Source organism: Echiichthys vipera, assembly GCF_963691815.1.
Source record: "Echiichthys vipera genome assembly, chromosome: 13".
Taxonomy (NCBI): Eukaryota; Metazoa; Chordata; class Actinopteri; order Perciformes; family Trachinidae; genus Echiichthys; species Echiichthys vipera.
The window spans coordinates 24,218,927-24,233,268 of NC_139838.1; the positions used below are offsets into that span (position 1 = coordinate 24,218,927).

General features: G+C 42.0%; 1 protein-coding gene across 2 annotated transcripts in view; it reads left to right on the forward strand.

The window, feature by feature from the left end:
- The window catches only part of atp9b (ATPase phospholipid transporting 9B), a gene marked incomplete at its 5' end in the record, with an annotated part of 49,062 nt that extends 44,263 nt beyond the window's left edge, over positions 1–4,799 (forward strand). For both annotated transcript variants that reach the window (XM_083925866.1, XM_083925867.1), the window contains 2 exons: positions 421–624; positions 3,175–4,799. In XM_083925866.1, coding sequence (XP_083781992.1) covers positions 421–624; positions 3,175–3,311 — 341 coding nt within the window. In that variant the 3' untranslated portion in view covers positions 3,312–4,799. The remainder of the gene's footprint in view (positions 1–420; positions 625–3,174) is intronic.
- Between the last annotated feature and the right edge of the window lie 9,543 nt (positions 4,800–14,342).

The following is a 14,342-nucleotide window of genomic DNA, read 5'->3' on the forward strand; positions in this document are numbered from 1 at the left end:
GAATGTGCCGCGTGAAGACTGCATGAAAAAGCAATTATGTGATCAGTTATACGCTATTACGCTCAATTTGTGTTGTGTTATAATAAAAACGGAGGGCTATCAAGATACAGTAGGCGCCCAAAGATGAGTGAGCGTCTGGACACTTAAAGATGTTAATCACACAGAGACACACTGGATCACATTGTGCATCTTTTTACCCTCTTCTGCAGACACATTCATCCTTAACTCAGTGTCCCAGTCAGCTGATTGTGGAGCAGACCACGTAAAAATGTTAAGAAAGAAAGAATGCATAAAATAATTTAGATATTCTGCAGAAAGATACTCAAAAAGAGACGCAACCCCCTTCATATTGGTCCTCGTTTAGCTTTGAAAACACCTAAATTGGTTTCGGTTACAGCTTGTCTTCTTTGGCGCCACCAGGTGGCATCCTCATGTACGGCGCGTTGGTGCTGTTTGAGTCCGAGTTCGTGCACGTGGTCGCCATCTCCTTCACAGCGCTCATCCTGACCGAGCTGCTGATGGTGGCGCTGACCATCCGCACATGGCACTGGCTCATGGTGGTGGCCGAGTTCTTCAGCCTGGGCTGCTACCTCGCCTCGCTCGCCTTCCTTAACGAGTACTTTGGTAAGTATCTATTTTGTTTAATTCAAAAATACATTTATGAAACTGCTTTTGAATAGTGTCATGAGCCCTGGCTTCATTAAAACTGTTGAACCTACAAAAGACTTCAACATGAGTCAGAAACAAATATGAGAGAGAGGCACATCAGCAGTTTACTTACGTTTTGTCATGTGCTGATTAAGTGTTGTAGAGGAGGAACAAGAGCTCGCTGGAGGAGTTTCCATCTCTCAACAGTCCCCCGTCGTCTCTACAGTGTCTTAAAAGTAGTTGAAGGATATTTTAGAAGAAGAAGAATTCCTTTATTTGTGCCGCAAATAAAGGAATTTATTATTGTTATTCATGTTACACACACACACACACACACACACACACACACACAGGCCCAAAATACACACACATGCACAGACAGGACCTATATACATGCAATTAATGGAGAGATGTTAGAGCGAGGGGGCTGCCAGTGACCGGCGCCCCGAGCTGTTGGGGGTTCGGTGCCTTGCTCAACAGCAAGTGCCCAGGAGATGAACTGGCACCTCTCCAGCCACCCGTCGTGTATGGTTTCCTTACACTTTGCCACACTTCCTCTCTATAAAATGTCACAAACACTCCTTTCCTAGAACCCAAGATGAAGTTTTCAAATTGCTTGTTTTGAAAGATGATCTGCCCAAAACCCAACGAAGTCCAGTTTGACGTCTCCTGCGACACAAAAAATCAGCAAATCCTCACATTTGTGAAGCTAAAATGATCAAACAATTGTTAGAATAGGTGCTTATAGATGTTTCCATCGATCAGCTAATGAGTTCCAGCTCTTCTTTTCTGTAACACCCTGCTCTGACTTTCTCTCAGTGAGCTTTCAATACAGAAGGATAACTTTACTAACTTTACTTTAAGTCCACAGTTGAATGAGTGAGCTCCTTCACTGCACCTGCTTTGTGTTAATGTTGATGAAACACTACCTGACACCCAAGTGTTGTGCAGGAGCTCAGCCCTCGGCGCTGTGCTTTTATTGCCTCCCTCTCTGTCTGTGTCTGTCTGTCTGTTGTTCCTCTCTTCACTGCTAACCTTTGTACTACACTCACTCTGTTTCTGCTGCGTTTCTTTTGCTTCTGTACGTTGCAACAGGCATAGGCAGGGTGTCCCTCGGAGCTTTCCTTGGTAGGTGTGCAGCCTGTCAATTAATCTCCTCATCCCCTCGTGCATCTCTCTGTATTTGTCTTTTCTGTTTGTTCCTGTGATGTTTAACCGTGTCATCATTTTGTCTTTTTCATTTAAGTTTGTTTTTTTTATGTCGTATGTACTGCAGTAGGGTTTAATTCCCTGTTCCCCTATTCCCTGTTTTCCAAGAAATACTGTATAATATGGTTACGTTCTAGTTGTAAACCAAATAAGCATAAAATGTACGTATCACTGCAGAAATATATTTTATGTAAATCCTTTAGAGTACGGTTTAAAACATAGATCAAATGGTGACATTTATGTTTTAAACTATAAAATTAAGGGCGTACTCACACTGTCCGCCCGCAGTAAACACTCCACCTCCGCATCACACCAACGTGAACCTTTCGCCGCCATTGTTTTAAATGCCCGCCCATGGTCCGTCCTTCTTTTTTCTATGTCCCAACAGGCGCACAGGAAATTACGTCAGAACTGCCGTAGGCCTCATGCTCGTACACGTGCGCACGCTCGTGCTCGTACATGTGCAAACCTGCTTTACAAAAGCCCACCTCTCCCAAACGCTCCTAGGTGCGGTACGGTTGCACTCACACTGGTCAAACGAACTAGACTCTGTGAAACATGCTTGGGCACGGTACGGATGGACAGTGTGAGTGCGCCCTGAATAGAATGGCCTTGATCAGCTCCAGCGGCTGCAGCTCAGTGCGACCAATTTTTCAGGCTCTCAAACAATTTCTTGCTTTAACTCCTGAGAATATGGAAACAGTCTCAGTTTAATACACTGACTTTGAAAACTCCAAATAACTTTCTTTAACAAATTTAGTTGGTTTATACAGTGAAAAACGGTAAAATATCATTTTCCTGAGGCTGTTCTCTGCAGACAGATCACAGGCAGTGAACTTGGCTTTTTATATTCCTCGCAGCTAAGTTTAAAGTTTATCTTCTGTTCATTCTGTTTGTGCACATTTGTCCTTGTTGCATTTAGTGCTTCTTGAAATATGACCAGTGCACGTTGAGTGTGGCTGAAGTTACACGACATAAAAACAAGTCAATTTCCCGAGATTCACAGAAAAGAGCGCTTCTGCTTCTGCTCCGGACAGAAATGTTCTAACTTTCAGGATTAATATGAATCCCTACACTGCAGCTCTTTTATGGTCTTGTGTCGTTTATTTCATCATTTATTTCATAATTCAGTTTGAGTGCTGTGACGAATGCATCCGGGCCTGCATCACTTTCTGCATCTCAGCTGCTCATGTTGCTTCATCTCTTGTGATGAAGTGACGTTGACTCCTTCATTACGTGACTGAACGCCTCCTCCTCTGCAGTCACAACACTAACACGTGTGTATTCAAGCTGTTTCTCTTCTGTTTGCTCTCCCAGACCTGTCCTTCATCACGACTTGGCCTTTCCTGTGGAAGGTGTCCGCCATCACGCTGGTCAGCTGTCTTCCTCTCTACATAATCAAGTACCTGAAACGCAAGTTCTCCCCACCGAGCTACTCCAAACTTTCCTCATGAGCCAAACTCGGATTACTGCTTGGTTTTTATTTTCAGCACTTTTTTTACTCGCTGAGTGACGGACAGGTAAGGAACCACTGGAACGACTGAAAACGGAGAGAGACGAAGCGCTCGTTGGATTACGTCACTGAGACTTGGGATTACTTGAAACAAAAGGAGCACATAAAAAAAGACAACGAAAGGATTTAGTCACACAAACGAAGTGACCGCACTCGGAACTTGACCCCCATTTTGTTGGAAAAGGGTCGACCTGCGTTCTTCTGTTTTAAAGCATTTCAAACAAATCAGTTTCAAATGTCGTTTTATACGGTCTGGGCGCATTTCTTTCCATTTTTCTATGCGGCGTTCAGAACTTTTTTAAGTGTTATTTTTTATTCTAGGTGTTAATTACAGTTGCCGACCAGAGTTGAGGATCATTTTAAAAGAAAAGAAATGTTTTAATGTTTTCCTATGTTGATGTAAATAAAGCCTTTACGCGCAGCTCTGATCCGTCGGTGTAAAGCCTTGCTGCGTTTAACTCTTTAAATCAGAACATTTACGATGACACTCGCACAGACAATGCTGGGACTCCCATGCGTTCGCTGCTTTACGTCCTTTAGAGAGGCATCAACAATCATAATCTCTGTAGCATAAAACCAGCACTCCACAGCATCATTGTATCAGCATATTCAACCTTGGTTATAACGCTTAATTTTACATTTGCGATGGCTGTCGGTGGACACGGCAGCTCGCTTTGTGCCTCCTTATGATGTACGTCGGTGTACCGAAGCTGCATCTCACATCACTGGATGTTCAAACAGTCAATCGGAGGTTTCAGCTGGTGTTTGTTGAACTCCCAGGAGCTCGAATTTCCGCTGTTCTTCTCTTGAAAACGTTTTTTCTGAAAGTAATACTGCTTTAAAAGTCAAAGCGAAGGACCCTGAAACACTGATGGCTGTATATTTTTAGGCCTTTATTGACGATATGACTCCCCTGGGCTTGGATGTGACTTTGGCCCCGTAGCGGACGTTGACATTCAGCTCTTTTTTTAAAGGAGGAATGAGTTTTATCATTCACTCCGTGTACTGTAAGTGAACTGTTTTGAGCACAGTAAAGGAAAAACAGACCTTTTAAACAGACAGTTCAGTAGTTTAGCTATGTTTGTTAGTCAGGTTGTCATTTCTTTCTTTCCGAATCATAAGTGAGTTAAACTCGAGTCGATCATTCCTAAACAAAGCTGTATTATTCACTTTAAATTGTGGCAACCGCACTGTAAAATGTAGCTACACTATATGAAAAACAAAGCAAATGGGATAGTTAGTTATTTGGAAAAGAGTTGGTGTGACTGCAACACTTTTTTTTTAAGTTTAAGTTTTAAATTCCTGATTTAAATTCTCATGAAGAGCGATTCCTAAAATGTCGATTCCTGTGTTTTCTGTTGAGATCTTTGTTCTGTGTTTGAGATGTTGTATGAACGTTTCTCTCTTTTCGACTTGTTTTCCATGTCCTACACTGCGATTTCTAAAAGTATGTCTGTTATTTATAATATTGTTATTGATTAATGAATAATAAAAAGAGACGGCAGATGCCTAAAAAAGTTCCCTTTTATCTCTAAGTCTACAGCAGGGGTGGGCAAATCCGGTCCTGGAGGGCCACTGTCCTGCATGTTTTAGGTTTCTCCCTGCTCCAACACACCTGAGTCTAACAATGATCAAACTGTGACGAGCATCAGCTGCTTGTTAACGAGGACATCATAAGAACCAGGTGTTTTGGAGCAGAGAGAAACCTAAAACATGCAGGACAGTGGCTCCAGGACCGGTAATGCCCACCCCGGGTCTACAGCAGGGGTGTCAAAGTGATCCAGTAAAGAGCCGTGTGGCTGCAGGTTTTCATTCCAACCAAGCAAAAACACACCTGACTCGACTTACTCACTCACCTGAACTGTCTTCACACAGTTGATTTGTTGGATCAGGTGTGTTCTTGCTTGATTGGACTGAAAACCTGCAGCCACACGAACCTTTACTGGATCAGTTTGACAGCCCTGGTCTACAGCAGGGGTGGGCAATTCCCGTCCTGGAGAGCTACTGTCCTGCATGTTTTAGGTTTCTCTCTGCTCTAAAACACACTGATTCTAATGCTTTGCTTGTTATCAAGCAGCTGAAGCTCGTCACAGTTTGATTATTGTTGGACTCAGGTGTGTTAGGGTAGGGAGAAACCTAAAACATGCAGGACAGTGGCCCTCCAGGACCGGAATTGCCCACCCCTGGTCTACAGTAACAGAAACTCCAGGTTTTTAATCATCATGAAGTTCATCATGTGGCCACTAGATGGAGATAGAGACCAAACCCTCCACTGAGGAGGATCTGGCTCAGGGTAAAGCAGCATTCAAAACAAATGCACTTCAAAAATCCCATTGACCTTTTAGAGATATTGATTCAAGTTAAGTTTATGTAAATATTGCTGCTCTGCTGAAATTACAAAAACCACAAATATGACTGTTGGGAAGCTCATAACTGGATATGAAGGTCGTGAAATCCCCCCTGACCAGTTTCCTCTCAGCGCAGTAATATAATTTGACATGTGCATATTATTAAACTTTAGAAACCTTCGTGACTGGAGCTCCCCATTGTACTAAAATTACATGTTTTAAAGGCACTTTAATAGGAAAATGTTGTGCAAAAGTACATTTTGTGTACTTGGGCTTTGACATTTTTAAATGCAGCAAAACAATTCATGTATTCCCTTTAATCTTAATTTGTTTTCCTGTGAGTAGCAGCATTACTATAATTATAGATTTATTTTTATTGGTGTGCTGCGCACTACATGGGGGCGACTGTGGCTCAGTGACATAGTGGGTCGTCCTCCATCCCCAGCTCCCCCGGTCCACATGTCGAAGTGTCCTTGGGCAAGACACTGAACCCTGAATTGCTCCTCGTGCTGCGCATGGGTGTGTGAATGTGGTGTAAATGGTTAGATGAGATGGTCTGTAGATGTCCACTGCCCTCAGTGTGAATGTCTGTGTGGTGTGATGAGCGCTACACAAAACACATATATTATATAGGAACATGGGACAGAAATAAGAATAAAGACGAAACGAGACAGAAGAAAGCAAAACAACAACGGGGCGGCTGTGGCTCAGTGGTGGAGTGGGTCATCCTCTGTTTGAGAGATCGGCAGTTCGATCCCCAGCTCCCCCGGTCCACATGTCGACGTGTCATGACACTGAACCGCATGTGTGAACGGGTGAATGTGACAAGTAGTGTGAGAAGCGCCTTGAGTAGTCAGAAGGCTAGAAAGTCCATCCAACAAACAAAAGGAGATAAAATAGTGTTTACATACATGCATCACTGTAACAGCATGACCTTGTAGTTAGCTTTGTAGCCACCAAGCTAACGTCAATGCCATTGTCATCGAGACAAAACTCACAGGCAGAGCCTCAAGCGTAAGAGATGCTATGCTAAGATGCTATGCTGAGATGCTATGCTAAGATGCTATGCTAAGATGCTATGCTAAGATGCTATGTGGCCCTGACTAAAACCAACACTGTACACAAAAACATGCTCCCTTACAACTAAACTGCCGTCTCCATTACATAAAGAGGGGAAACTTTATTCCTCCCACGGACTAAGTTTGTTCCAGTTCGTCCTTGTACCAACTACTTGGTTAGGTTTAGGAAAAGATCATGGTTTGAGTTTAAAATAAGTGGATGTTACTGAAATTAAGGACATATGCAAGTTAAGTAAAGTAAACTTTCGGTGTCACGTGCGACACAAGCCGCGGCCTCCTGGGTGAACGTTTGTTTGCCTTGTGACACGTCAAAAACAAACGTAATCCACGACTAAATATGTTCTTTAAACGTTTGAAATGCAGATGTCATTTTCAGCTTTTTTTAAAAAGGGTAATTGAACCATTTTGTGGGAAGCAACCAAATCAGAAACCAGTTATAATTCAGAGCAGAGCATGCGCCTTAAAACACATCTGGAGGGGATCTTTACATGATGAAGCCTCCGTGTACGTAAAGAGAGGGTTGTTCAGCATGCTCACGTTGTCATAAGGGATTGTGCCTTTAAATATGAACACTGGAAGAAGATTTAATGTCTACGGTTTAAAAAAAACCCCATAGATTTCACTTTGTAATCTAAGGCAGTCATGGAGCAAACAGACAATGTGTTATCAATTTCTCCCCGCGGAGCAGGAAGTACTTTGTGGATGGAGGAGTGACCGAGTGATGAATGTGATGGTCCGCTGGCTTTAACATGTTAAGAAATGTTCTCTTTCATCTCCTCGTTTTCACTCTGTATTCGTATTCGTAGGTCGTATTTAACTGTTCCTACGCCGTGTACGTCCACGGAAGATGGTTGCGGTGTGTTTTCCGGAGCAGCTGCAGCTCATGTGCACGCTCGAGGAGCTTTGATGGAGCGGATAATGTTCATACGACTAATGATTTATTGTATGGTAACAAAGAGCAGTTTGTCTTTGTTGGAAGCATCTTCATGTCTTGCGTTTAGTTTTTGCGTCTTGATGAAACGATGTAACGTTGAGATCAGTCTGGGTCTTCTTCTCATTACGAAAGGATGAAATTTAGACGCAAAACTTTCAAAGATGGTTTTAAAAATCCATAAAATACGACAAAAGCCAAGAAGACGGATAAACGCAACTCTCGTTAAAAGCCTTTTGAAATCGCAGCTGAGCTCCTACGTCCATCTGAAGGCACAGCGTTTGTTTGCGAGTGAGTCAGGAAAACAAAGCCGAAGAGTTTTAAAACATCTGTAAAAAACTATTTTTTTATAGAAGAGACGCCGGAGACTAAGTGCCCCCGTAGTTTCACGTGTCCAGGGAACCTCAAAGTGCTCTTGAAGACGAAGAAAGTGCTCACAGAAGAGAAAATGTTCTTCAGATACAGAGAAAACAAGCGTCACCATTACCAGAAACATCATTCAGCACATGATGCATCTCCATCAGCACATAGATGAGTTTGTCATTTCAAAAATCATCAACTATTCTGCGTTTAACACACCGGAGTGGTCCAATAATCATATTTCTGTGCCCAAGTATTCAGGATTATATAAGAATAGAGTTACTTTAATGATCCCAGACTGGGACATTATTCTGTAACAGCAGCAGTGAGTCAGCAAATAAACACTTTGGACATAACATACATAGGATCCTATATATACATAGTGTTTATATATATATATATATATATATATATATATATATATATACAGTGCACAGTGTGCTATAAATAATAAACAATAATAATATATACAACAAATCAGTAGAGAGACCAGAACTGTGAAGAACTGAGAAAGTCTGAGGTGTTTGACCTTTGGCTTTATTCTTATTTAAAGAGGATATTATATAAATATTATATATTATTAATATATAAACTCTTTTTATTATTATTATTATCACTATAATAAAAAAGTAGGAGCTGACAGATACAGGATTTTAAAGACAGATGCTGATTTTAATGGGGACAAAATGACAGAACACCTTTATGGCGACTGATAAAGTGAATATTTGAGTTTGAATTAAATTTCAAAAATTTCGTTTGAGCCCCAATTTTGCACTCATGACTCTGCAAAAGCACCAAAAAGGTTCCTTTCTTAGACAAATAACTAAATAAATGAATAATACATAATTAAATAATTAATTAAATTAAATAAATGCCACAGCTAAATAACTAATAAAAAAATATTAAACTGTATATAACATTGCTACCAATTTCTAGAAATGAAAACTGAGAAAATAAGAATAAATTAAAAATAAAGTAAATAACCAAATAAACATCATGCTCGGTATAAGTCAGCTGCTGTCATTTAAATAAATAAAAACAAAATAAATAGCTAAACAGTACTGTGTGTTAAGTATCATTTAATTACTGTCTATTTAAATAAATAAAATAAAATAAATAGCTAAACAGTACTGTGTGTTAAGTATCATTTAATTACTATCCATTTAAATAAATAAAAATAAAATAAATAAATAGCTAAACAGTCCTGTATGTTAAGTATCATTTAATTACTGTTCATTTAAATAAATAAAAATAAAGTAAATAGCTAAACACTACTGTGTGTTAAGTATCAGTTAATTACTGTTCATTTAAATAAATAAAAATAAAGTAAATAGCTAAACACTACTGTGTGTTAAGTATCAGTTAATTACTGTTCATTTAAATAAATAAAAATAAAGTAAATAGCTATACGACACAATTTTTAAACCACCAAAAACCTTAATTATCTGCGTTATATGTTCTGTATAAAAAGGTTTTTAGAACATATACGTCGATAGAAACCGATGTGTGTGTGTGAGAGGCCGATGTTTGCTCGCCGATACATCGCTCTGGCTCTGGAACAAAAATGCTGATTCATGTTTGTATTTGTTCGCTTTAGGTTTAATCACAGTCAAAACCATTTCCAGAGCTCTCATACGTCCGCCGCGTTTTCCTCCCCTGCAGCACTTTGGGTTTCAAATGTTTACACACATTCGGTGCATGATGTTAAACCTGCTCCGATGACTCCAGACAGACTGCAGAGCCGACAGCTGAGACTTTATGTTCCTGAATACGACGCTGCGTGCTCAGGATTAACAGTGCTATGTGCAGGAACACAACAGTGTCGCTCTTACGGGACGTTTATCATCAAGTGTTTCATCTCATGTGCAACAAATTGTCGTCGATAACTTAATTTTAAGCCCTCTAGGACGAGACACACACACACACACACACACACACACACACACACACACACACACACACACACACACACACACACACACACACACACACACACACACACACACACACACACACACACACACACACACACACACACACACACACACACACACAAACTCACTTCTCTGTATGGACTAGATTTGATCCAAGCCATAAGTGGGATACAAAACACTGACGCAGCAGGAATCTCAGATGCATGGAACATTTGTGAAATTAGTGCACCCCTTCACATTTTTGCTGTGCAGAAGGGAGACCTGCCATTATGCGATCGTGTTACTAAGCGGCTAAGTGGCTTCTGTGGCCGTATTCCTTCTGACTGAGGTTGTTCTTCAATTGCACAGCACCCTGTTTGAATCAAGGAACAACAACCAGCAGAGATAAAGTTACCGGGGATGATGCTCCCCGGCTGGCTTCGTGGGGTAGATGAGCTGAGATGTGTTGGAGGGCGGCTCGTCCTCGTTCCAGAAGTGCAGCCGGAGAAAACGTTCAATTATTCTACGCAGAAAACATCACAGTTGCAATATCAGCTACTTGCGAACGGCGTCTGTGTCTTTGCCAGGTTCAAGCATTCCAGACAACGTCTCTCACACGTGTTGTTCTTTTATGAAGGTGAATTTGAGGAGTCGGGTGGTGAACCGCAAGTTGATTCAGTCTTGTGAGGATGGAAACGACCCAGCTTTCATTTCTCACTCGTCAGCTAACACTTCTTTAACTGATGGTTCTGATGCTTTAGTTTTCACTGCTAATACAAAAACCTGTTCAACTTAAATGTGAAGTGCGTTCATCTTTGAATCTACGACCGTACCTACCGAGTAGCTGGATGTACGTGTTGTATAAACGGTTCTTTAGGTTTAATCTTTAATTTGGTGATAACTGTGCGAGGGAGAGGTGATCACGCGTGTGTGTTATGTTGAAAAGCTGCAGATAAATATAAGCATTGTATTCTTCTTATCTGCTCCTTTCCGTTCATGTAAATGTTTAAATGTATTGTAACTGTGAATTGAATTTATCATTGTGTGAACGATGTAATGGGAAAGCATTTTCATGAAAGGAACAAATAAATACAAAGAAAATACAAAAAGAACCGCGCATCCAAATAACTTCACGCTTCACGACACTGCACTACGCGTTGTTTGCTAACAGCTAGCTATTTGGGCCCGCACTTAAATGGTCGACTGACAGATGTGTCAGAACGGTGTCATTAGCATCCTTTATTAGTTTCTGTTGTTTGCCAGCTTGTTAACATGTAACTGTCCGTGGCTGACAGCTGCGATGACGGTGTGTCTCCTCTCTGCAGTAGAGCTTTCAGACTTCTTTGCCGGTGTTGTGTGGAAGTTGTTCCCCCGTCGATTAGTGTTTCACATCTCAGACAGCGATTGGTTTACGGATTAGTGACGTTCCAACTAAAGTTTAGCCGCACAGACGTCTAATTCAGGAGAGGGATGTGAAAACGAGACACTAAAGTCAGTGTCGGACATCTTTAGAGGGCAGAAACAGAAGAAAAACCCTTTTTTGAGAGAAAGGGGACTTTACATGTTCTCAGAGAGCGTTGTCTGAGTGAATTCTTCTAATCGACATCACTGCCTTTAAAAGCTGTGCTAGCTATAGCATTGTTCTTGTCCCCTTCCTCCCACAGGATGAGATGATAATTAAATACTTCTGACTTTACTTTTGCTTCGACACAAAACTTATTTGTGCACACACGTTTGTTTGTTTGTTTGTTTGTTTGTTTCATGCATGAATGTACACTTGCTTCTCTGACCAGAGTGAAGAAGTATGTGCAAAATGCCGCAGCTAACTTTGCACTTATGTGCTTGTTTTATCATTAAAATGCTTGTAAGGATTTCTTTTAGACCAGGATTCTGGCGGTGCACAGGCTGCTTCACAGGCCTACCTCAGTGTGTACCAGAGCAACAAAGTGGTCTATGGTAACCACACTTCCCTGCAGCTACACTAGCTCCGTTCTTGATTTATGTAAACGACCTTGGGCACGTGGAGCCTGTGCAGCCACGACCAACAGCTGAGAGATTGTAAAGCGCCTCGGAGGGGCTGCTGCTCAGTTAGTTTAGTGCCCAAGTTAACAGCTTTGGGACGTCAGGGACAGAAAAGGAACCTCCCGTCCTTTTTGCAAACGCTCCCTTGGCGATGAAAACTCCTCCCTCGGCTGTAACCAAGCAACGGGCCTTCACAACAGGAAACAGAGCAGGGGATTCCGTCACAGCGGCGGAGAAAAAAGGAGAACATTGATGGTAGACAGGAAGTCTGACTGTAAAAGCGGGGATGGTGGCGGGGTGTGGTGTGGGCGAGGGGGTCACCGCTCCTCTGTCAGGCTCAAAATACCCAAGAGAAAAAAGAAAAAACAGGCATTTTTTAAAGGCACAGTATAAAGATATGTGCTCCCTGATGGCTCAAACAGACCGTAATATAAATACAAGGTTGATTAATACCAGTGGCTCGATGATTACATCACCAGGTGGTGAGATTTCTGGCGTCCAAAACTCCATATTTCTTTCTGAAACAGCGACAAAAGCAGCATTATTCCTGTAGTGTTTTGGCAAAGTGATATGTAACACCAAGTTTTTAGTTTGAACTCAGTTCTAAACACCTTATTTTCCATCGCTCGTGTCTTTTCAGGTCACTGGAAGCTGCGAGAAAGCCCCCTTTGAAGTTCCTGCACATTTTTGGGTCGCTAATAGAAACGACAGCTTACTTAATGTCCCTTGAAACCAGTTTTCTGGGCACAGCCCGAACTCTACTCCTGGTCCTAGAGACAGTTTATAATGCTTTATTATCATATATCAAGAAACACTTTATAAAACAGCCGTCCTGGGTGCACATGGGGAGAGGGGTGTGTGAGGCTCAGTAACACAAAGAAGTACAGTAATATTTTTTTTATAGTTTCCTTCCAATTGGTTTTTCCAAAACAAACAGGTGATTCAGCAGCGGGAACGCCAACATTTCGGGGTTGTTTCTTAGTTTATGAATAACTTACAACGCCGTCCAATGTTCCGTCGTGTTTCTGTTGAGACACAAATAAAGTCAGGCACTGGATTTTGAGGGTTGGGACTGTGGAAAGAGAGGAGAGTTGAGGTCTTTTCCACCTCGTCGTGGCCAAACCACTTAATACCGGGCAGAGTTTTCGCACAGTTTGGCGGTGGCCAAGTACGGGATGGCAGACGACAAAAATGCGTGGGCTTGTGACAGTTAGACCACCCCCGACCGCAGATGCTTCACCTCCTCCCACTCTCTTTAAATGACGGGACAACGGGCAAAACGGCGACGCAGTGGGGATCACAGTGAGGATCACAGTGAGGCGTGGCGTCCAAAATGTATTGAAATGTTTCCTGGACACAACACGGTATACAGTCTGATTAAATTAGCAAATACCATTGTGTCACTCATTAGCCGACAGGATTGCACCATGAGGGATGCGGTGATTTTGTGTTTGTGTATTCCTCACTAAGCTGCACTGTTGGCTCGAAGTGAAGCTCACACTGTTTGAATTCAGCGAGTTAAACCCGCCGCAGTTATAATGCGACACACTTGTGATGGCAACGACGTATTTTCACTTGTAAACCGTCTTAAACCGTCACTTAATGTGCAATAATGACAAGCAAAGAAGTGTGCCACAGGGTTTGTTCGCTTGTTTCATGGTAACGAGACGTTCCTGCTGGATTTAAGTGACGACCCTGAGCCAGTTCACTGCTGCTCGTCCAAGTTTCCCAACGACTGCCCTGTGTGTCACTGCCCTACACCCTCGATAATGTGTGTGAAAGTCCGTCTTTGTATTGGAGAGCAACTTGACAACAGCTGGAAGTCTTGTGTTTTTGCCGTCCTCTGATGGTTGGGCTTACTCTCGTTGCTTCGGTGACGTGGATGACCTCTACCGTGTGTCAGGAAACTGTGACATCACTGTTGGTCGAGGTTGCAGGTCTGTTACAGGTGCAACCGAGCACACACACAATCTTCAGCCATGTGTGAAGTTAGCTTTCAAGAAGACACATTTTTTTAATCCCAAAGGGAAATAAAAAAATGTCACTCTACACGTACATTGATGGGGAGATGTCAAAGTGAGAGGGCTGCCGATAGAGAGGCATCCGGGGGTTTGGTGCCTTGCTCAAGGGCATCACAGGAATTGATGTGACGTACTTGTTAGCACATAGTTGATTTTTTATACATCTAACAGGCTCGGAGCGTTCACATTCATTTGGAGTCTTTTTTCTGGGCATCCGATGAATGTAAGTTCAATGTTCACTCTCTTTTAGCTCTGTTTCTGGTCTCCGCCACCTACTTTAATAATAATAATAATAATA